The sequence below is a fragment of the Pyrus communis genome, chromosome 12 (assembly GCF_041283825.1).
Source record: "Pyrus communis isolate YQ-2024b chromosome 12, ASM4128382v1, whole genome shotgun sequence".
NCBI classification, from domain to species: Eukaryota; Viridiplantae; Streptophyta; class Magnoliopsida; order Rosales; family Rosaceae; genus Pyrus; species Pyrus communis.
In genome coordinates, this window is record NC_142576.1 from 17,175,279 (window position 1) to 17,200,274 (window position 24,996).

Genomic DNA, 24,996 nt, shown 5'->3' on the forward strand with positions numbered 1-24,996 from the left:
ATGAAATGTTGAAAATAAAAAAAACTTTAAGGTTGTAAAATGAGATTAATTTTAGTTTTTTGATATTCTAATAATTTAAAGGGAACTTTAACTAAAAAGTCACGATACTGTTCATTTTAATGAAAAGTAATATTTTTACACTAAAAATTCAATCATAGTATTATTTATTTTACCTTTTATTTTATTTTTATTGTTAAAATTCAAATATTTCAAACATTTTTTATTAATTTTTCTTAATTTAAATGATTTTCTCGTATGATGCTGGTATAATTCGACATGACAAGACTGGGAAGAGGGAAAATTCGTTAAATTTGAGTCCATCGTTGTTGGTGGAGCCGAGCAACATGGGATCAAGGGATCAACAATCATGTCTGGCAACGGCAGGTTATGTCTCCAATGTGGTACTGGCCCTACAAGTTTAACAAGCGTGGATTGTGAGTGACAGGTTGTTGTACAACGAAAAATAAAAGTGTGTCTGGGAATCTTTTCTACAAATAACAGAAACAAAATGGCTGTTCTAAAATAATGCTACGAAAATCAAATTTTATAAATTAAAATTTTAAAATAAAATAATGTGTTTGTTGATAATTAGATTATTAATTAAGTATTAATTAACATGATTATTTTTTATTGGTAATACATTATTTGATTTATAAATTTAGTTTAAAATTTTAGTCTTCCTAGCATTATCTGATAAATTATTTGTTGCATCGTGTTCCAACTTCCATTTTAAAGACAGAACATAAGCTTTTTTTTTTTTTTTTTCCTCCAATTTGTGGTTTTTTTTTCCTTTCTAAATTTCGTTGGATGAACATGTTTTCTTTGTGTTGGAAGGATGAACAAATTTTTAAAAATTTAAATTTTGTGGATCAAATTGTATATACTTTATGTGACATCCCGTCCCGGAAATATCGAAACGTACGTATGAAATTTACAATTTTGCCCCTAGTGCATTTTTCGTCACGTTTTTGGTTGCTTTGTGTGTTGTGGCATGTGTTGGGCCACACACACACACCTGCACATTTACTGTCTCTCTCTATCCTTTCTCTGTCTCTGTCTCTCTCTCTCTCTCCCTTCCCGTTCTCACCATACGTACGGACAAACCCCAAAACCCCTCAAACCTTAGCAGATCGAGGGAACCAAGTACACCATCAAGCTCGTGAGGCTGAGAGGAGTCTAGTGGTACCATTTTCAGGTAAGAAAACTACCATTTTCACGTCGTTTCGAAGTGGTCCGAATTGTGTACTGTTCATGCAAGTTTAATCTAGTTAGCTTTTGGACTTTTGAAGCTTGTAGATGTGTTGGTGAGGTCCCAAGGAGCTTGGGAGTGCATCGTTGGACGGATTTGGACGTCGGAACCATGAACTGTAAGTTTGGCCGAATTTTCATGTTTTTGAAAAGTTTGTTTCCATTGTTTTCAGGCCCTAAAACTTGTCCAACGTGGTAGTTTATGTTTAGGGCTTCATTTTGGTATAAAGTACGTGAAAAATGGATGAAAAACGAAGGAGAATAGTGAGTTTTAAGTTTCCCCAGTTTTCCGGTGACCGGAGTCCGGCGAGGGTAGGCCGGAGAAGAAACAAGAATATTCCGTTAAGTTTAACGGAATATTCCTAACGACAGTAACGGTATCCGGTTAAGTCTAACGAAATATTCCAAATTTTAACGGAATATTCCTGACGGCGTCAATTGACACCGTCAGTGTGCATGGCACGTGGCCGCGCGTGGGAGGCGCATAGGTCCGTGCCTATTTCGGCGCGTGGGGGCGCGTGAGAGGTCCAAAAATTATTTTTAAAATATGGTTGTGATCCTGAGGTTGTGTAGAGCACGTTGGTATATTCATTTGTCCATTTTGAGCAATGTATGAGAAGTTATTACGAGGAGTTGGTTATGTGCTTTAAAGTTAACGTTTTTATAGCTATTTCGCATATAGGTGACACGTACCCCGAGGACGAGCGTGCACATGCGAGGCAGGGGGGCTACGACCCTTCTACATACCAATGAGTGGGCTTTTGTTTTCCGTATATACCTATATACTTTTATATTCCCAGAAATTGTTTAAAAAGGGTTATTTACGTTATGCCATGCACTTTATTATTATCGGTTATGCATAACGGCATGCATTAGTAGAGGCTTGCATATACATATGCATATTGGGTGCAGTGGACGCACAGCTAAGTGTCAGGTAAGCGTTATTCACGTTTATGTTTCAGTAGTGGTTTGAGGTGGTTAGAGAGCTCATAACCTGCACCCCCGGTGTTAGTGCTCCCGCCCGTGGCCAGGGCACAATCCTTCACGTGATGTTCACTTCCCGCACCTTATGCTCACCTTGGACTCAAGGTAGGTGCACAGGCCTGTCGTACAGACCACTTTAGGTGGTTCCGACTCGTAGGTGACCCGCGATTATTCGCACAGTCTTCACGTGATCGTAGCACTAGAGCGTACATATGTATTACACCCAGGCCTGTCGTACAGACCACTTTAGGTAGTTCCGACTCGTGGGCAGGTTCAGTTATTGAGTTTGAGATTTGAGCTCTATATGCAGTCGTACAGGTCACGTTAGGTGACTCCGGCTGCCAGATTACATGATATTGATTTGATTTATACCTGAGCACTTGCATATCATTATGAGACTTTGACATGGCACATTCTTGAGCATGATTGGTATACCCTTGAGCATATTTGGCATATCTATACATACGTATATATGATTATTTTCTGGGAAGTATACAGGTTTTACGGCGAGGGGTTAGAAAGTATTTATAAATGGTTTTCGAAAGCTTTGTTTTTGCCCACTCACACTTTTGTTTTGCGCCCCTCCAGGTTCTAGTTGAGTAACAGTTCAGGTGGTTTTTCCCAGAGGATTCTCCCGGCTTTTCTGACAGATACTCACCAGCGTAGGGTCACCTTCGGGTGTACTTTTGTCGCAACTTTCTTTTGGACTGCTGTAGACCTACTCTGGAAATTGTCTTTCACTTACGCTAGCACTTGTTTAGCACTTTATTTGCTAGTTGGTTTTAATTTATTCGTACTTTTATATTACTACTTTATTAGCTTCCGCACGTGCACATGGCTACGTCACCTTGGTGTGACGGCCAGCACGCTCCGATCTCGGTCGGGGTGTGTCACTTTAGGTGTCATTTAATACCTATTTCATTAATGGATCCAGATCCTCTTTGGATCTAAGGATCCTGAGCATAGCGATCAATTGATCTGGTTTGTTGAAATTTGATCCAACGGTTATAATTATTAGAATTTTTAGTGGAACCCCCTGATTGTAGCCTTTGGATCAAATTTCAATGGGCCAGATCAACTGATCCCTAGGATCAGAATCCTTAGATCTGGAGAGAATCTGGATCCTTCATTAATTTGTTTAGTAATTGTTTTTAGTTTTTATAAAAATAAAAACTGAAAGCTAAGTTTGCAAGCATTCAATTGTATTTATTTTAAACATTTTAAAATAGTTACTAAATAAGTTATCAGTTTTAAAAATGAAAATTGAAAAACATAAAATAAAAAATTGAAATGATTATCAAACGGGTCTATAATTCTACAAATTGAAACACATTTGTACCAAATATTTTTTGAGGAAATATGATGATAATGAAAAACTTCAGTTCCTCAGTAGATTCATAAATTGTGATTTTTTTTTAATACATAGAATATTATCTACACTAACAAATGAGAGAATGGGTTAAGCCTCATATGGGCTAGCCATGATAGTTTTATTCAAAGTCGCCTTTGAATATAATAGGAATACCACTAAACCGTAGTACTAACATGTCCAACCTTTATTTTTTAAGAATGCTAATTTAGACATGATAGGATAAGACGACTCAAAAAGGGCACAAATAATTGTATTTTACTTCTTTTTTTCCTCTGCCAAATTGTATTTTTGTCACATCCCGACCCGGGGTCCACCACATCCCGGGCCTGCTCCACCACCATAGCACGATATTGTCCACTTTAGGCCCAACCACGCTCACATGGTTTTGTTTATGGGAACTCACACGATAACTTCCCAGTGGGTCACCCATCATGGGAGTGCTCTCACACTCTGCTCGCTTAACTTCGGAGTTCCCATGGAACCCGAAGCCAGTGAACTCCCAAAATGTCTCATGCTAGGTAGGGATGGGAATATACATATAAGGATCACTCCCCTAGGCGATGTGGGATCTTACAATTTTACTTGAATTAATATAGAGTATTTATCAAATATAGCCAAAAATTAACTCTTAATTTAAAAAATATCACTTTTTATAAAAACTTTCAAATATATCCAAAATTTCACTTAAATAGACACAAATACCCTCAAATTTAACAATTAAATAAATTAAAGGTTTTTTAGCTATTGTCGCCTCAGGTTTATGTCCAACTTCACCTTCACTTCTACACTCCACCACCACAACCTTATCCCCTTAGACCCAACTCATCACCGACATTGAGCACCGTCGCAGTTACCGCAAGTGAGAGCAGCAAAATTTTAATCATGCCTTCAACGCCTTTTTTCTTTCTAATATCATTTTTAGTTTTAAATATAAAAATAGTTTTTAAAGTTAATACACATATCATTATATGATTGTATTTGTGAGACCCACATGGTGCCACATCATTACACTAACAGAGCAATTGGCAGATTTTTCACGAAAAAACTAAAATGATCACGATGGACAAATTCAAGGAAAGATTAAAATAATTCATGATAAACAAATTCAAGAACACTACTATTGATTATCATTAATTATTGAGGACTAGATTAAGGAGTTATGTCAAAGTCACGAATCATTTTGGCTAAAAAGCCTTTAATTTATTTTATTGTTAAATTTGAGAGCATTGGTATCTATTTAGATGGAATTTTGACTATATTTGATAGATACAGTGTTTTGGATCAAGAAAAATAATACCATAACATGTTGAGTAATTTTAGGAGCAATTATTTTCTCCACACTATAATAAGGGTGATCAGTCTCTTTCCATGTGTTGGATTTCTTCTAACTGGTTTATAACTCCACCTTTTACCTAGAATCGTGATAATTTTTTAAAGTATCACGTTAAGTTGAAAATATTACATTGCATTTGGATGATAAAATTTTAAAAAGTTAAGGAATTTTAAAATAAAAAAATTGAATGACCGGATTTTACTTTTCATAATTAGTGAATTCTTCTGTTTGGTTAACCTAAAAGGAGAACAATATTTAAATACGGATTATATTGTGCGTATAGGATCATTAATATATAAATGTGATATAGTAGTTAAGAAATATGCTAGTAGTGGTGGTGGTGGCAATGGTGATGATGGTGGGTGGTGGTGGCGGCAATGATGATGGTGGGTGGTGGCGGTGGCGGTGGCGGTGGTGATGCTGGTGATGACAGTGGGTGGTGGCGGCGACATTGGTGGGGGAGACACCAGTATGGGTGGTGACGGCAGCCATGATGGTGACAATGATGGTGGTAGCCACTCATAGTTGAGTTTTTTTGTATTTTTTTTTATATTTAAACTCTTATTCATGGAAATTTGAAAATGACAATTAATTATATGAAATTTAAACTTGGAATTTGAGGTACCAAATTTCAAATTTTTTTTTTTTCAACGCAAAAATTCTTAATTTCTATGTTTATGAATCTAACCAAGAAATTGATGCATATCAATTTAAAAATTTTGCCACATCAACTAAGTGATTCATAGACATATAAGCCATATTGGAATTTCTATTGCAAAGCCCTATCAAATTTCTATTGCAAAGTTAAACACTCTTAACCACTTAACCATAAATTCCTTCTATAATTCTTTCAACTTTTTACATAAAAAGTGAGATCACTAGTGAGTGATTTGTAAATATTCAAATTGACGCATGGTAAAATTCAATGTAACTAGAAAAAATCAAACAACTTAATCACCATCAATAATTCGAAGACCTTGATTTAGTTTACCCGTTTTACAAATCTCAAGAATAAACCCATCAAATTGCACATAACTTGGGGAGATTCTACTAAATAGTCAAGCATATATCGTCATTCACATTTCTTTCATCACGTAACTTGCACATGATACATCTCACTCACCTTCAAGATCGCCTGTGCACTCCTATATAGTACGCCAAGTGAATGGAGTTAGTAAATATTTTAAATAATATTATACCCTTCGACTTGCCCTAATCCATCAACTACGTGATTCATCCATATAACATGTTGATTGCTAATACAATGTGGCGGTGTAATAGTTACACTGCATGCTAAATCTCTTTACGTTATACAATATGAAATGTTTATTATTACCAATATATGTACTTTATGTCCCCAAAACAAGTGGTAAGTTGAATTTACTGGACTAAGATTTGAAAAGGGGATGAGGATCCTCTTCGGATCCTCTTTGTCAGGATCCTAGGGATCCTCATATCCTATCTGTTCATCGTACATCTTATGGTAAAAAATCGATAGTGTGGATGCAAATTTCTTCCTTCTTATTCTTAGACAAAATTGCACCTACAAAACAAATAACACCTTAGGTCAAGGCTAAGAGCCTCACAAACCCACGATGATTTTTTTTGGGGCGGGGGGGGGGGGGGGGGGGACGGGGGCTTTGGCCGAAGAACCTCCGATGCCAAAGATTAGAATTTTGTGGGAAAATTGTTTGGAGAATTTAGAAAATTTTGCAAGAAAGTTGGAATTGAGTTTGGAGAAAATGAGGTAGTATTTATAGGGGTATGGCCGGCCCCTTTGGGAGGATGGGGACCGGCCACTTGGATGGTTTTTTGGGTGTGATTCATAATGTGTTAGCTAATTAATAAACTAATTGAGTAATAAATCACTTAATTAGCTAATTAATATAATTTGAAAGGAATGATTTGAGGGTTACCTTGTGGAGAAGATTTGATGAGGATGGATGAAATAGGTTTTGAATGATTACCTATTTTGAGCACTTTTGGCCTTAATTGAGTCATGATTGTCCACTGTTCGTGCGTAGGAGTTATAGTATTCCTCAAGAGTAATTTTGTCATTTTTACCCTATAATCCACGTGTCGCCGCCATATTTTTCTCAATTATTTTTGGCTCCACAGTTAGGTACTATTTGTATTTAATTTTAAATTAAAAAATTAAAAAATAATTTATAACCACACGATATACAATTAACGAATATGATGTGATGATTCTTAACATCCTTCCAAAGAGAATTCGAGTGGGATCCAACGAATATAATGTTGAATGTATGCATGGGTGTGTTGGGTGTGGGCATGGTGACATGATCATGCATGCCATGGGAAGCAAATCTTAAAAGGGAATCAAAAGAAATTGCCTGCTCTGCTTTGCCACCACTTCCCACCTGCTCGAGATATGGCGAGCGCCACATGATTTCCACACCCAGGAAAAAAAGGCACCTCTGCTGACGTCACCCGTATCTCTTAGGAGGATTTTCATGGGCCCCCACCTTCCCCACCACACCCCTCTCACTCCTCCAACTTTTTTCCCTTTGGTTCGCACTTTCTATTTTCGCACAAAACCTCTCTTTGCTCGTGTAATTTTAACAAGATTAAATTTGTAGATAAAATTTACAAACTAAACAATATGTTATTAATAAAATTAAATAAATTATCAACGTTTAAGTTATAATTCAATTATCAACTTTCATTATATCTAGTTACAAAATATAGTCTTCCACCATGTGCTCCTCATATGTCTAGTGATTTGCATAAATACATATAACCCACCACCCTTAGCCTGTCAACCAATAATTAAATATTATTCATTTCATTGGGATTATTAAATTAGATTTATCCTTCTTTTTTCTTTTGTTCTTTTTTCATTGCTTGCCCTGTAATTCAAAAATCAAGTTGGAAAAAATTTGAAAGATTTGGGATGAAATCTGGTCGGATCTTGCTTGGTGGGATGTGGATATTGGTGGGTCTTCCTCCTCTTCTTATTTCAATACAACAAACCTCCCTTCTTCATCATTTCCTCCTCCTCCCATAGAAAAACACCACCCACCATACAAAAACAAGAAAATAAAATAAACCTCTAGCTATTTCTTTTGGTATTTGCTTTGCTCTTGAACCTTCATCTTCATCTGTGTGAAATGGGGATGGCTGCCACAGACTCACAGTTCCATGTTCTAGCTGTTGATGACAGCGTCATCGATCGGAAGCTGATCGAGAGGCTCCTCAAGAGCTCATCGTACCAAGGTAAATAAATCCTCTGCGCTTGAGGTTTTGAGTTCGATTTTCCGACATTCCAATAAAAGAACAAAAGAGAGCAAATCTGATGAAATTCCAAGTGTTGGGTTCTCATTGTTTTACTATATTAATGTTGGGTTTGGATTGTTGAATGCAGTTACTACAGTTGATTCTGGTAGTAAGGCTTTAGAGTTTCTGGGTTTGTATGAGGATGATCAAAGCAGTTCAGATTCACCTTCTGTTTCCCCAAACAATCAACAGGTACTACTATCTTCTTCTCCAGTCTACTCTCAATGTCTCAAATTCCCAAGCTTTTAATTAATTTTCTCTCTATTTTTCCTTCTTTTTGCGTGAAGAAATTATATAAAAAAATATGGGCTACTAAATTTGATTTGTTTTGTTGTGGTTGTGCAGGAAGTGGGAGTGAATCTTGTAATTACAGACTACTGTATGCCTGGAATGACAGGATATGATTTGCTCAGGAAAATAAAGGTGTGCTTTTTATTTGTTTATTTTCTTGTATTCCTTTCCCTCTTTTCTCCTTCATCATTATATTCCCTTGCTTTTTTCTTTTTCTCAATCTTTCTTTCCCCATTGAGATTTTCCTTCCATCTGTCCAGTACAGTTTCCTATTCTCCTACCCTTTTCTTCCATTATCTTGCACTTTTATTTTTGTCTTTATCTCTCTGTAAAAAAAAATAATATAAGCTTCTAGCTTCATCTTAACAATTTAAATAAGAAGGGACAGAAGAGAGAGATTAGAGGAGAGAGAATCGTACTCTGTTTTAGAATTGTCGAGTTGCCCACTTAGGTTTGAAATATCAATTAAAATCTCCTGGAATATTTTCCCTTTCAATTTTTCATCCCAAAATAAATCAGGTTCCAGATGTCAGTCACAAGATTTCCTTTGTCATGTTCCAAAAAGTTTATAGGAATTTTTATTTTTATTTTTCAGGAGTCTTCATCTCTGAGGAACATACCTGTTGTGATCATGTCATCTGAGAATGTGCCTTCAAGAATCAACAGGTAACAGAGGACAAAAGAACAAACCTGATTTGCAACCTTTTTCGTCTGCAATTTCTCTCTCTTACGTAGCCAATAGTGATTTTCACGCTCCGTTTTCTGTTTCTGCACTCCTCTGTCTACAAGAGAGGAGCAGAGAGAACGAAAAAAAATGAGAGCGCAAAAATCACTTACCATAGAGTATTGTAGAGATTTGGAAATTTTAAATCTGAAAAGCTTAGCCGATTAATTATGTGGTTAATAACAGATGCTTGGAAGAAGGGGCAGAAGAATTTTTTTTAAAGCCAGTGAGATTATCAGACTTGAGTAGGCTTAGACCCCATTTGATGAAAGCCAAGTCCAACAATCAAAACCAAGAAAAACAAGAAGATGAATCTGAAAGTTCAGAGACTCAATCACAGGAGCAGGAGCAGGAGCATCATGAACTAGAACAACAACAACAACAACCGCAACCGCAACTGCAACCGATACCGCCAAACAGTAACAAGAGGAAGGCGGTGGAAGAGGGGTTTTCACCTGATATAACTAGACCAAGATACAGTGGAATCGCCACTCTGGTTTGATTGATGAAGGTGTCCAATTTTTTTTTTTTCTCCTTGTGATTTGAACTGTATAATTCTATTACCCATTTTCGTTTTTTTCCATTTCAGCTGCTGGTTGACACTGGCCGAAATGAGTGTAAAGGGTTTTTCTTGCTTTTTTTTTTTTTTTTTTTTTTTTTTTTTTGTTTTTTTTTTTTTTGCATGTATACAATTTACATGGAAATAGTTCATTCCAATTTTGTTGTGCTGCTTAAATTAATGACATAAAGTAGAAAATTAAATAAATAAATCATGTATATGAAACAAGATTACTGGATGTTGTTGATCGACAGAGTGTTTTCCTTCCTTGTTTCCTTCTTTCGTTTATTGTAATAGCTTCGAACATTCTCTTTTTCCTTAATAATAATAATTTTAAAAAAAAATCTTAATTTTTATAAATTTAGTGTAAATTATTCTTTTTTGGTCAAAAATTAAAAAAAAAATACAAATAAAAGGTTCAAGACTCAAGTCACGCTCAAGCAGTCACCTAATTGCAAAGCATGTACCACATCATTTGCCTCCTGAGTCTGAAACCAAAACAAAAAGAGCATATCTTTCACGTCCTCCTCGATATCAATATCGTACAACTGTTCCTAAAATGAGAAATTCTTCTGTGCGGGAGCTCGATTTAGGGTGGTGTGAGAAGGAGGTGGGACCAACAGTGGGTCAAGGTTTTTGGTACCGTTTGGTACGTGGGACGGAACGGAACAGAGTGGGACAAGGCGTTCCGTCCCACGTTTAGTGCGCCTAAAACAGGTGGAACGAGCTGTTCCACGGGATGAGTTTTGGGTGAATTTTCAATCCACCTCACCCCCTGGAACGACTCGTTCCACATCCGTGGAACACAAAATTATAACCTCTCCGTCTCCTTCTTCTTCCTCCTTGTTTCCATCTGAAGACATCTTTGCTCCCGCTCCGTTCCGTTCCGTCGTGTCCCGTCCCGTCCCATCCCGTTCCGTTCCGTCCCGTCCTGCATACCAAACGATACCTTTAAGTCCGGTCTTCTAACGTTAAAATTCCTCCCGTAAAACCCTTTCATCCAAGTCTTTTTTCTCATGTGAGTTAAGGTGAGTTAAGAGCCTTGTAGGTGGCAAGGCCCCTATAATTTTCGCTAAAAACATTTTCTAAACTGCGGTAAAAGCTAAGGCACACCCGACCACCCCTGTTCTGCCTCTAATGCATCTTTTAAACCGGGAAGAGGTCGTGACATTGTCCCCAACACTTCATCTTTGTCACTGTAAATAGCACTTCTCCCACAACACGAATGAGAGGGAATCCTCACAGTTAAACCCATGACAATTAAGTTTGGTGGTACTATCCACTTGCTATTTTTTACCTCACACACACCTCTTAATTTACATCCTTTAATTTTCTTCAATTTATTCGATCTGACAGCCGAAATTAAATAAGATGTATAAGAGGTAAAAATAAGTGTGTGGATAACATTATATTCAGTTTAACAAGTCCATTACCTTTTAGCTTTATCAACGTTAATTAATCAAACTAATGGGGCATGAACTTAAAATGTGGATTGGTAATTAAGTAATCTGCTAAACTAATGGATCCAACCTAGCAGGCCATTTTGATTACATAAAAAGCCCATTGTGATGTTAGGCTTTACTACTCTTTGTGGGAGAGCTTCTCTAGTACACATGACCATATGCACATTTCTTTCTTTACCGTTAGATGTATCACATTCACAACGTCGTCTCTCCTTCCTCCGTTGATCATCCTTTTCTGCAAATTTCACAAACAAAAGAGTCGGAAAATAATTTTCTTCGGTGAAAAAGGAGTCAGATGTGGAGTTAATAAAAAGGAATACAGAAGGATGAATTGGGAAGATGGTGAGACCATCTTATAGAGATAAAAACGAGGAAAAAAGGTGGGTTAGTGAAAGAGAAAAAATGTTCTTTTATGCGCGACTGCAACGCAGACTCTGTAATATTTTTTTTTCCTAAATTCTTGCGTTCTCCACCTAGTTACCGTCTAGCCCCACCTATGTGTGCCCAACTCCACCTGATCCCACCTAGGCATTCACTTAATATGCTTTCTGATTTTGTAACTGATTAGGAGTAAATCGCGATGGTATCCGACCGTCCGCTCCTAGGCCTATTTTAAAATAGTGCCTAAATTCATGGCTGGCTATCTCCTTATGAATACTCCATCAACACTAATGTATGATAAGTTTTTGTTGCACACTTAAGTCCTAAAATCCTCTCTCTTTTCAGAGCAACTGACTTAGACATACGAGATCCATTAGCCAAACCTCCCCGCGTGAGGTTTTGGCCTTGATAAAAGGTTTTATTTTGTTTTGTAGGTACAATTTCGTCAAGACTGAAGATAGTTGAATTTTGCTAACACACAGTACAAATATGATAGGGAACTGCTCAAGCCTTGGAACATAAAAGCAATTTCACTTTTAGTTGGTGGTGGTGATGACTGAATTAGGCATGGGATCTATTTGGTTATCTAACCAAGGATCAAGTTGACTCAAAAGAGATAATAATGACTTCAAGAACAAGGATCAAGTCTCATATGAATTTCTGTAAGGAAAATGTTAGAGAGATTATGTTTTGTGGACCACATGTAAACCATCTCTTTCACAGAAGTGAGATCTACTTGTATTGTGGATCCTACCTCTATTAGAGAGATTTTATGTGTTTTACAAAATATGATCTTCCTTGCATGCCCCTTCTATAAACCCTCACTCAATTTCTCTCTTGTTAAAATATATTGTTAGGCTCCAGTTGTTAGGGTGGACTATCTCGGATTGGACTAGGTTTAGGTACTTCTAAACTGGCTTGGCATAGACTAAACAGTATAAAAATAGTGAAGCATTTGATGCGGTGTTGGATTAAGTTACAGACTATATATTTTATTTTGCCTTTTTTTAATTTAGCTGGCCCTTAAAAAAAAAAAAAACTGAAACCTCGCCATGCTAGCCACCACGATCACTTCTCTCTCACACAAATCACAACCACCATGGAAAAGGAATGCAGTTTTTTAGCTTAGTTAGAGGAATTATAGTCCATTACATGAGCAGTCTAAAGATGATTGAAAAAATCATTGATTTCTAAAGTAAATCACACCTAGGTTGCAGAGAAACCAAAAACCCCAAATACAAATTTTGCGACTATGGTGAGATCAGTAACGATGGTTTCAAATTGAGTACGAGCTTCAACAAGAAGATGAAGGAGATGACACAAAGACAACGACAAGATGACGACAGTAAGAAGATGAAGATGGATAGGGGAGTTCGTTGAGATTTTGATATGCATAGAAAAGTTGAAAACCCAGTTGAAATTTTGGTCTGAATTAAAAACCCAACGAGGAAATTGACTAATTTGGTGACAGGAGAAGGGCAGCAGCTCCTGGTGCTGATGTGTGATGGAGAAGGGGAACAGCTACTATTGCTGGTGCGAAAGAGAAAACCCATCACAATAGAAGAAACAGAGAGAGAGAAATGAGACCTAAAAGAAGAAATTGATATGAGGATTCGCTCGAGGAAGAGAACATCCAATCAATTCGCGCTACTAGGTTTTGGCGAAGTGAAGCAGACGAGATTGTAGTTGATGGTTTTAGCAGCACTCTGTTCTTCGGGGAAGGGGGAAGATGGCTCATTAAGACCATTTAGTCAAGGCTAGTCCCTCATAATCTTATCAAAGCTAGTCCATATGAATAACAAATACGATACTACACTATTAGTTAGTCCAGTTCAAGAAGATCTAGTAATCACAAACAAACACACCCTAAAATTCAAGCACTATAAAAACACACACCAGGGACGTTTAGTTTGTTGACGACCTGACTCAAAGCAACTTCACCCCTCCACAAATAAGCTAGGCAGCAACCCATTTTTCCCCTAGCCCTTGAAAACCCACTCCACCCTATCTAATTAGCTAGCCCAAAGTGGAGGCCAACTTTGAGCCCAACCTAGAATTGACTGACCCAAAAACTGGCCTACATGACGCCAGGTTGACGTCAGCCATGTGAATTAATTTTTTTTTTTTTTATGACTAGCCCGTGGGAAACATGTGTGCGTTCTCGACAGCGGGCAAATGGGGGGCCATACTGTAGGTGCACTAATGGGGACGCGGGATTTAGGCCATGAGGCGCCACGATGGCTGTTGGATTTCCAAAGGTAAAATAAAAATTGAAGTTGAAATCTAACGGTTAGTGATGTGGTAAAATCTGGACCATTTGATTTCTAGATCAACGGTCTAGGTTTTTCTGCCAAAATATTTAAAAAAAAAAAAAAAGAAAATGTAAAAAATCTTACCATTGGCCACGTGTCCAATTTTGGGTTGTTGGATTTCGATCTTTTTGAAATTCAAAGGTCCATATTAATTAACTTAATAAAAATTGATAAAAAATTATTAAAAATTGTTAAAAAATACATAAAAAAATAAAATGAAATTTATTATTATTATTATTATTATTATTATTATTATTATTAAATACCTAACCATCATCTTGCACCCAACACCATATTTCAATATTTTCAACACTTTCAATAAAGTTTTCATATACTTTTGTGTTAAAAAAATGGCTAATTGGATGCTTATCGAAGATGTTACGTTGTGTGAATGTTGGGTTTAAGCTACTCATGACTCGATTATGGGTAATGAGATGCAATTGCGAGAACTTGGGAGTAAAATTACAACATCTTTTTGCGAGAAGCTTGTAAAAGGCTCAAGAAGTGCTCAAGGTGTTCAAGGTTGTTGGAAAAAAACTCAACCAATCGTTTACTTGTTGAAAAAATGCCATCTCTCAAGTTGCCAATAATCTGAGTAGTGACAAAAGTTTAGCGGATCAGGTGACAATATTTTTATCTATTTATTTGTATTACACCCACATTTTAAATATTGTCTTATCCAACATTAATTACCTTGATTATAAAATTGTCTTCTCTTGCATTTTATAGACACTTCAAGCACAAGTTTAGTACAGTGCGAACAACAAAACCAAATCATTCTATCGATAGGAATGTTGTCAAAGATTGTCCCAGATACAAATTTTTGCCAACTGGTCCAGAAGTTGTCATGCACAGCATCCCTCTACACTTTCCACCAGAAGCAGACCCAGACCAACAGGAAGGTGACGCATTTGAAGTACTGGAAGGGACATCTGAAAGTGCCGGAGCTAACTCGTCCGTCCTAAGGCCTAAACGTAAAAAGGCAGCAAAGGAAAAATGGAGTTCTTCCAAAAGTGACTAAACAAAATATATGGACGAACTTGCTTGCCAAGGTGAATTGAACTTGGCGTGGGACGCGTTTAGAGATGAGGCACAAGCTGTAAATATGCAAGCAATCTTTGTAACTACTGAGAGACGTGATGCGGCTGATGAGAGACAAAGACAACTACTTAATCAAGAAATGGAGATGCTTAGAGAAGAAAGGAATGACTTAACAAGATCGTGACACTATGAACAAGCCTCTAGAAGGAGGCATGCAAGAAACGAGGGTACAAGTGTAGGGGGTCATAGCTACACAAATCCTAACAACGAAGATCCTAGCACCATATATCCTAGGTACTCAGAGTTTATGTAATTTCTTATTTATTTTTAGTAATTTATGTAGTTTCGTATTTATTTTTAGTACTTTATGTTATTTCTTATTTATTTTTAATACTTTATGTAATTTCTTATTTATTAAATTGGGTACTTTATTTAAATTAAGAGCATGTTTATTCAACCAAAATAAAATTACAAAAACACACTAAATAAACTCAAAAAAAAAAAAAAAAAAAAAAAAACTACCAAATAAAATTACATAAACACACCAAAATTGTAGTTTTGGATAATGACACGTGGTGAGACAATATTGATAAAAAGAATCTATCCAAAATTATTTATTTTTAATTTTTTTTTATAATTTAGAAAATAATAATATTTTAATACAAATTGACTAGATAATTTCTTTTAAGAGTAAAAATACACTTGAACAATTACTATTTATTGCAGTCAATTATTATTTATTTGGGTGAATTGAATTGATTCTTGACTAGGAGGTTTTAGGGGTGGGGTTGCTCTCATTTCTTCATGGATTTGGATCCTCTCTTGAGCCTAAGGAGCGAATCCTCCTGGTCAAGAATTGTGTGCTGTTAAATTTTTCATCAAACGGTTATAATTATTATAACTTTAAAAGATTCTACTATTTATAATCGTTAGATGAAAATTCTACGACCCATAACCTTAATCAGGAGGATTCTCTTCTAGGACTTAGAAGAGGATCCAAATCCTTTCACCGCTGGTCAAAGCAGTCAATGACTAATCAGCGTTGGTAATGATTTTTGATGAAACTCTTTTCTCTCTCTCTATGATTGGATAAGGTTAAAAATAAATAAGAATAAATAAAAAATACAAGTCCCATTCATCCTGATCGCCTACTGTAGGACCCCCCACCACTCTCCGCTACCGCCACGTGGCGCGAATCCCCGCTTCCCTCAGTCTATTTTGCCCCAGAGCAAAAAAAAAAAAAAAAAAAAGGAAAAAAAAAAAAAAGAGACAACTTAACAGAAGCTTTGTGGAGCGAGAGGAGTTCCACCATCAAAAGTAGAGGGCTTCGTCACCTTACACTTTCCAATTCTCTCTGATCAGGCGCTCTCTCTTTCGAAGCTTTTTCTCCCAGTAAAAGCCCTGGCACTTTCCCAAAAGCTCCACTGAATTCAGGTAAGATCAGCTGCAAACCAGCTTATTGTTCCAAGAGATTCCCCCTTTTTTTTTTTTTTTTTTTTCTGGTTTGATATTTCGTATTTTGGTTTCGGAATTGTGATTGTGTTGCATGTGTGTGATTGTGTATGTATGGGTCTGTATTTATCAGTCTGTAATTGGGGCGATTTGTCTAGGGTTTTGCTTTAGTAATTTCATGTAATCATGGAAAAAAATCATTTTTGGTTGTGATCGATTCGGTGATGTAAATTGATCAAACCCTAACCTAATAGTCTGTTTGGTTGAAGAGAAAATCGCTCTGAGTTTCTCTGTGGTTCCGAGTAGTGGGAATTTTTCGAGAACTTGAAACTGCAAATGGTTTTGGTGTACTCCCATACCATATATTGAATCCTCTTTTGGTAAATACTTTTTGTTTCTCTGATTGGACTCCATTTTTATTTTCATCCCATATAAGTTATTCTGTACATGCACGTGAGGAATATGTGATTTTTCGCGGCATTCTTGTGAACCGAACAAGCAATACAGTCCTAGCATTGAATAATATTTTATTTGGTGTCACGGTGCCAAGCATTTATTCATGTTTTGATTTATGTAAACAAAATTAGTTAGTACAGCGGGGAAGTTTCAGTCGCTGTCTTTTTTTGGTTCTTCGATTTCGCTGATTTTTGGGAAGGCTGGAGAAATAGATAGTACTTAAATATTCTAATGCTTTAGGATTCTAACATGTGAATCGGGTGGTGTGGAAGTGTATTCTTCAGTAAGTACCGTTTTGAAACGGATATTTCATTCATGATCCCATTGCAGATAAATGCTTAGATCTAATGTGAGAAGTGGTAGTTAGGGAATCCGGTTCGTAAACAATTTACTACTTAAAATTTTACTGTTACAAGAGATGTAGTTAGGGAAATGAATAATTCGACCATTTTTGTTTTTAAATGTCAACGAAGATGTAGCTTGCCATTTTTGTTTTTTGTTATTTGTTAAATGTTTCTCTAGAAATTTGTTATGTATAGGCTGTGTGCACAGGCACGCGCTCTCGCTCTCTTTGGAACACATATTATACAGTATTTGATACCATATTAATGCCTGGGCCCTTTTATTTAATTTCTATTATTGGTAAAGCGCTAATTTTCAACCAATAAATTTGAAGAGCTAATTCAAGTATGAATCCCTATTTTTCTTTTGTCATCAGGTTGGTGCATCACATTTATATGTATATGATATATCTGAAGCTGAAGTGAAGGATCCATCAGTCTCAAAGTTCACTGGTCATCTGCGGCATTTGTTTTACAACCAAGAAGGATTCATTTATAAGTTTAAAAATCAATAAGCGTAGCTTTCTTACACAAGAATCTTCCTACTGGAACCTTGGAATATGTCTAGTGGATCCGTTAGACGGGTCTCACGTGAAGATATACAACTGGTAAGTTGTTGAACTGGATTTTTGTTGATGACCTATATCATAGATTATCCACTTATGCTTGTATTTTTTGTTAAAAAAAATACAAAAAGAAAAATACGTAAACCATTTAAACTAGGCTATAATAGTGGAACAGCGACTGTGAGACATTTTCTGATGCAAAGTTGCAAAATGAAATAGGAAGAAAGCAACACAGTGCTTTGTTATAATACATCTTTTCTTTTCTATTCCTTGTTTTTCCCTTAAGTGCCCATGTATAATTTATCTTAGTTCTTCTGTGAAATCATTTATTGGGACGTAAAATGTAAGTAGTTGACAAAGTGCAAGGTAACCAAGTGAATTTTCATGGCCTTTCTTTATAGTAACTCTATCTTGGTTTCTCTTGATGTAGGACAGAACTGGGCAACATGGTTTAGATTCGAGTAGTTTAGTGGAAGCGAAAAAACGCATAAAATTGAAACTAAATGAAAATTAAAGATAACTGGAATATCTCGAGGGGCATCATACTTGTTCTTGGCCTCTCACCGAGAATTTTGGCATCTAACCAAACCTTTGGCCTCTCTCCAAAGTAATCCCATCGCAGGATTAGAATTCCAATCTCTGTAAAACAAAACTTTTCTATGCATCTACTCTTTGTTATTCTAATTATTGGAATTACAAGGATATTTATAATGCCTTAACATAGTGAATGCAGCGAAGTAGACCTATTCTAGGAAAGAAATCCTAATACAAAATAGAATACAAAACTAAATCAACTCCAAAGTTTGACAATTTCTAGGAGTTTGAAATACATTGAGTATTAGAGAGTTAAATATAAGATTAATTATGAATGTTCAACTGTCAAAGCTAAGTGATGTTTATTACGTTTAGATAAATTTATTTATTTATGTTAAATTAACTTCTAGATAAAATCCATTTTACCTCCAATATCATATTTGACGTGTATTCCCCACTTCTAACAAGCTCTCCAAATCTGATATGGGATTAGAAATTAAATGCTTTAAAAAGCAAATCTTAGCATATTGCTAAGTGTGCACAGTTTGTATGCTTAAGAAATTGAACATGCTAAGTACTGCTTCTGTCATCTCATACATAAAATAAAAACATAAGACTAATATAAGATTAATTAAAGCAACTAACCAGAAATAAAAATTAAATTATTACATGAATAAAATGTGATGAAAAGGTAAAATTGTAATCTCAAGCTAATTGGTCTTTATAACTTCATCCACTACTGTAGGGAAATTAAAACAATCGTGAAAGAAAGGATCTCTAATTAAGTTGACTAATGAGTTGGAGTCAAGGGAGGATAAAGCAAGTAATGGCTACACGCTTGCTTTGTTCACTCAACTAAATGTAGAAGTTACTATAATTCCTTTTTTTGTTTTATTCCTTTCATTCAAGTTGAACATGCAAAATGTTTGTTTATTCTTAGGTGCAAAACCTTATCGAGCGATGTCTCCAGCTTTACATGAACCAGAAGGAAGTGGTAGATACTTTACTGGATCAGGCAAAAATAGAGCCTGGTTTCACAGAACTTGGTAAGATGATATCCTATAGTCCTCTTTATTGCTTTCTTTCTTATTTATTGTAGTTTGTTACCTTCTCGATGTTTTCCTTTAATCTGAAATTCTTTTTCTTCATGGTTTTTTTTTTGTTTGTTTCTCCCCTCACTCACAAAATGTTTTATAACATTCTGCAAGCTGAACATTACACAAAGAATTTGTTTGCTTCTTTTTATGGCCCGTAAGGCATTACTTATTGAGCATGCCAGAATGGTTTTTCTCTTGGGTATTTTTTCAGTCATTTTGCCTACTTTTGTATAGTGGTTGTGTTCTTCTCGATGGGGCCATCAACTTTTATTGCCTTCTGTTCTGAGTTGGAAGTTCAATCTTCTTGCTTGCGGTGTTTCTTTTTATTAGCCAATCTGGTGGACTTTGACGTTTTAGTCTTGTATTAGCCATCAAAGTTGCTGTAACTTATAGATCTATCCTTTTTCATTGAGAGATCAGTGGTGATGAGAAACCTAACTTATAATCCTTCGAATCTGAATTTTCTCTGCAGTGATTTCGAAATGATTAATCTCCAATGCAGGAAACTTCGTATTCTGAACTGTCCCATGTAATGAATTTTTTTAGTTATATAATTATATTGCAATGACTATGAAATGTTAATATCCAATATTAACTTATTTTTAACTATTTCTGCTCTGTGTCAATAGTTAGAGAATTTTAGAGTGATGTTCTCTGTGTTTGTATGCTCATCTTTACATTAATTCCGGCTGCACTTCCAGTTTGGCAGAAACTTGAGGAAGAGAATCGGGAATTCTTCAGGGCTTATTATTTAAGATTGATGGTGAAGCACCAAATAATACAATATAACAACTTGCTTAAGCAACAGGTGGAATTGATGAGTCAGTTACACTCAAGTGGAGTCACTTCAATATCTAGTTCCAATGGATCTCACATTTCATCAAGTAAGAGTTCTTCTCACTTAGATGGAAATTTTATTATGCTTAAGCTAGGGGCTTTTTTTGTATCCGTGCAAATGAAGCTTTATAGATTCATGTGGGTTTTGATCTGTCAATATGTCGTTTTGATTATTTAACTTATTTCACAGTAATGGTATGCCTCTTAAAATAAGCAATGTAATAGATCGGAAGAAAGAAAGTAGTGAGGGGCATTCACAATTAAATGCTTGATGTAGTTTGCATGCAGACCTCTCCCCCCCCCCCCCCCCCCCCCCTCTCCTTCCTCTCTTCGTTGGTCTCTCTTTTTACCTTAAACAGCTTTGTGATTAAGTTTTCATTATGCATATTGGAATAATAGTTGCCATTTAGAAATATATCATCACTAAGGTTACAAATTTTTCTCTTAATTAAGTTTTCATTATGCATATAGGAATAATAGTTGCCATTTAGAAATATATCATCACTAAGGTTACAGATTTGTCTCTTAAAAAGTTTTTACAGATTAACAGGACCAAGAGATTTGTACCCGTAACCTGATTTCAGGGTATTTTGCTGCATTTTCAATTTAAGCAGTTAAATTGTAGGGCCTTGGTATAAATAATTCAACCACTTAAATATTTTCTCTTGGTATTACTTAATTTGGCAACATATTCTTATGAAATATATGGATTTAAATTCTGTATGAGTAAACAGTGATGCGCACAACCTAAATACCAAGACGTAACGACTACTATTTGTCTCCTCAAAATCTTTTGCCCTTCTACCCTCTTCCATCCTGTAGACAACTCTTACTCCATTTGATCACATGTTTCATTTCAATTTCTTATTCTTGCTTTTAGATGTCATCCATGCTCGAACTGAGGGTATAACAGTGTAATAATTTTGAAAAAAAAATTGACAATGTAATACTTTCTCTCACAGTGCGCCAAAACGCAACATGCTACGCACCAGAGCATGTAGGAACAACGCTGAAGACAGAAAATATACACCACCAAGTTGGTTCCTGCCTACCTAATGCATTTACTAATGGTGGATCTTCACTGCACACCAGTATGCACAATGCTGGTAAAATGTCTGCTCATACCAGTAGGATTGATGTCCAACCAAACATGCTTTCGAACCAGATCTCCAACATAGGTCTGATGCATGGAATGAATGGGGGAATTGTCAAATCAGAAGTTGGATATTCAGGAAGTTCGTACATGTTTAGTGCTGATGGAAACCTCCTGGAAACCCGGCCCGCTATTGGAGATGCTTCTGTTGCAGCATTCAATAGCGTAGAGTCCAATTCACAGCCCCTAAATGAATCACTGCTTGATGCAGACAGTTCATCATTTGGTCTTTTAGGTCAGATTCCTCGAATTTTGAGCTTTTCAGATCTGGCAACTGACTTTTCTCAGAGTTCAGGTGATCTCTCTCTCTCTCTCTCTCTCTCTCTATAGAAATTTTTATCTAAACACTAACCATGAGAAGTCTTTACACTAAACATGAGAAATTTCTATCTAATCATCCCTGTTCTAAATGTTTTAGACATACTGGAGAGCTATCCTAGATCACCCTTCTTGGCTACAGATAATAACAACTTCCTGGATTCTCGTGACAGAGAACATCAAGGTGAGGACTTAGACATATCTTTCCTTGTTTCACTGCAAGGGGCTTTCTGATTTTGATCCGTCACTCTTACAGGAGACAATAACAGATTGGACACCGTCTCAGAAGGTGTAAGTTATGAAGATTTTGGCAGTGAATAGTTATAAAATTCCAAATGTAAGTTAATCACTTGTATAACTTTTCTGTTTTCCGACATTTAATATATCTTTGTTTCCTCCAATACATTTTACCTCTTATATCAAATTTTTTTTATGTTGCTGCGTACGTAGAAATTGTGTTTAACATCGATAAGATCTAATTATTGGATCTTCATTCTGTGGATACATTTGAAGCTCACAGTTTCTGTGTCAGAGGCCATGATAACTTACTACATCAGTAGCTTCACCTTTATACTGAATGTGATTAGAGAAAATGAATCTTAGTTCCATAGCTGCTTACCCGGAAATCACGTTTGCAGATATGCAAAGTTTTGTAGGCCAAGAGTTTTAGCTCATATAACGCTGTTAAAATTACTATATGTACTTACATAGGCACTGACTTTTGCCTCGGCTTTGTATACAGGTAAAATTTCAACCCTAGGACAGAAGGGTTTACATAGGCACTTACTGATGGTAGTGAGAATGACAGTTGGGGTGGTTCCTTACAACAAGAGGACATCAATGCTGGAAGCCGTTATGGAAATGGTTTTTGTTATCTTGGATATTCTGCTAGCTGCTGCAGGTTTTATATTCAGTTGCTTTTTTTGAGGTATATTTTATCTTAGAAACAAATGTAGTTTGTTTTGATGACGATGATGGTCGTGATGTGATATGTCGCCTATCACCCTAAAAAAAGGAGGAAAAGGAAAACCAGTGCTGCAGTTGGAATTGTTGATAGTCGATAAAGAAATTTGGGTATTGTGGTTGGTTGATCTGATATACAAAATGTAGTTTTGTTTTTCTTTTCTTGGTCTGGAAAGAAATGTAGTCTTTTTTTCCGTCAGACGGAAGAAATGTAGTTGAATATAAATCAGTGTTTCTGAAGTGGGTAGATATAAATCAGGGATGGGCAAACGGGTCCTGGACCCGCTTGTCAGGGCGGGTACATAAGGTTCGGGATTTTAAGTTTTTATGTATTGTGTAAATTTGCAGACATGGTGAAATTTGAAGTTTTTTAACTCAAAAATGTCGTGGTTGCACTTACAAATTGCTTGTGGAATAAATTAATTTCGTTGTGGTTTTTAACCCTAAAACCGGTACTGATTGTGATTAAATGAATAGCTCTTGGTTTCTATTATTATATGCGGTGGAGATGAGATATTGGTTGAGATTTTTGGTGCATGACTTAGTTTTGAATTTGGCAGCCACCCCGTAGTCGGGTGTTTGAGTTTCCAATTTGGTTTCCAATAATTTGTTCAAAAAAAAAAAAAAGCAATTGGACCAGTGGACCCAACCCGTTTTTAGGTTCGGTTCTTAAGTTCAGAATTCTTATACCGTCCCGCCTTGCCTCGCCTCGTTACATTTTAGAATAGGTCCAGTCTGGTTCCTTCAAAATTGGGCCCGCAGCCCCTTGTCCACCCCTACTATAGATTACGTCTAATTGGATAGTCTCATAGTGATAGTTTAGTTGAAAGATAGTTCATGTGGTTAAAAAATATGATTTAAGCTCCTGTGGTTAAGTCGTTAGGATTTAGGCTAAAAATTAAAAATTTCAACAATTCTCCGTTAATTATTAGTACGTGAGCTGCACATATGAGGCTAAAACAGAACTCTCTATTAATTGTTAGCACGTGGGGCTATATGTGAGGCTAACTTTATTTTTATTTTTAGTCTCGGAGGTGAGCCTTTATGTTCAAACAATTAACGTACAGTTGATGAAATTTTCAAATTTAAGCTTAAATCCTAACAGACTTCACTGTAGAGCTTTAAATCCTAATTTTTTTTACCACAAAGGTTATCTTCTAACTATCATATCATCACGTAGATTAATAATCCAATTAAGCCTATAAACTATCAAAAATTTGTGTGTAGAATGCGTGTGGTTTGAAAGAAGGGATGTTTGCATGAGTATTGTGTTTGTAGTGATTCATTAATGTATGATAAAACGTTCGCATGTTTTGTTGGCCACAATGATAATGATATCGACATTGCTGACCCAGACATTGACCACCAAACAACTTTGGAAATCCTCCATCAATATCCACACTGATTTGTTCACATAAGCTGTCCTTTTGAACTAAATAGATAGTTAATAGTTATGAGATTCATTATGTTTCTACGAAACATTATCACGTTTGAGAAATTACATAAACTCTTTATATATAAATTTAAAAAAATAAATTAAATATTACTATAGTGAATTCACCCACCCCCATTTCCTGACTAATGGTGATGATGTAAGATGAAGATGATCTCTATCAAACAAACATACCACTCCAAATTCATCTTTTTCTTTGATTCTCGAACTCCATTAATTTGAGCATTAAGGAAAAGTGCTTAAATAAGTAATTTAAACATTAACTTGCCGACGAAAACGCAAATTAGTGGAACCAACAAATTAAAAAAGAAAGTCATGTCTTTAATAATAACGATATATATGATGTCTTCCTAATTAAGTGTTATTACACAGTACAGAAAAGGATTAACTGAAAGAAGTTAGGATTCCACCATAAAATCAATTGAGAATATAGAAAGTAGCTCAATCTCTTATTAGCCCCTGCAAGGTCCATTTTCCCATCAATGTAAGACTCATTCTCAACATTAACAACGAAATTACAATAAAGAATTACTTCTGTGAAGGACACGCATCATATCGCATCAACCTCGATCAAGGCACATGTCATCTACATTCATGCGGGCATCAAAGTTACTAAAATCTGCTGCAGTTTGGTCTTGGTCCATGCCATATTGCAATTGAGGGCATGCTGGTGCTTCTTGTATGCTGGAGTTGTAAAGGTACGTTGACAAGCCTGTACCACTATCCACACCGTTTTGCTGAAGAAGCCTTCTTGCCTAGCATCGGGGTTTGGCTGATGCGGGAGACATGATGCATTTGCAACGAAATCATCTGGCCGAGCA

General features: G+C 36.1%; 2 protein-coding genes across 2 annotated transcripts; both read left to right on the forward strand.

Moving 5' to 3' along the window:
* The first annotated feature begins 7,710 nt into the window (after positions 1-7,710).
* On the forward strand, positions 7,711-10,038 carry LOC137745994 (two-component response regulator ORR10). The gene is made up of 5 exons (XM_068486036.2): positions 7,711-8,174; positions 8,323-8,426; positions 8,580-8,657; positions 9,121-9,191; positions 9,436-10,038. The coding sequence occupies exons 1-5, from the start codon at positions 8,069-8,071 to the stop codon at positions 9,749-9,751; spliced, it is 675 nt and encodes a 224-aa protein (XP_068342137.2). The 5' UTR covers positions 7,711-8,068; the 3' UTR covers positions 9,752-10,038.
* A 6,206-nt stretch (positions 10,039-16,244) lies between these two features.
* Positions 16,245-23,171, forward strand: LOC137745187 (uncharacterized). Its single transcript, XM_068485094.2, has 8 exons — positions 16,245-16,439; positions 17,632-17,862; positions 19,295-19,400; positions 20,153-20,335; positions 21,251-21,736; positions 21,860-21,943; positions 22,016-22,096; positions 22,502-23,171. The coding sequence occupies exons 2-7, from the start codon at positions 17,815-17,817 to the stop codon at positions 22,078-22,080; spliced, it is 972 nt and encodes a 323-aa protein (XP_068341195.2). The 5' UTR covers positions 16,245-16,439; positions 17,632-17,814; the 3' UTR covers positions 22,081-22,096; positions 22,502-23,171.
* The last annotated feature ends 1,825 nt before the right edge of the window (positions 23,172-24,996 follow it).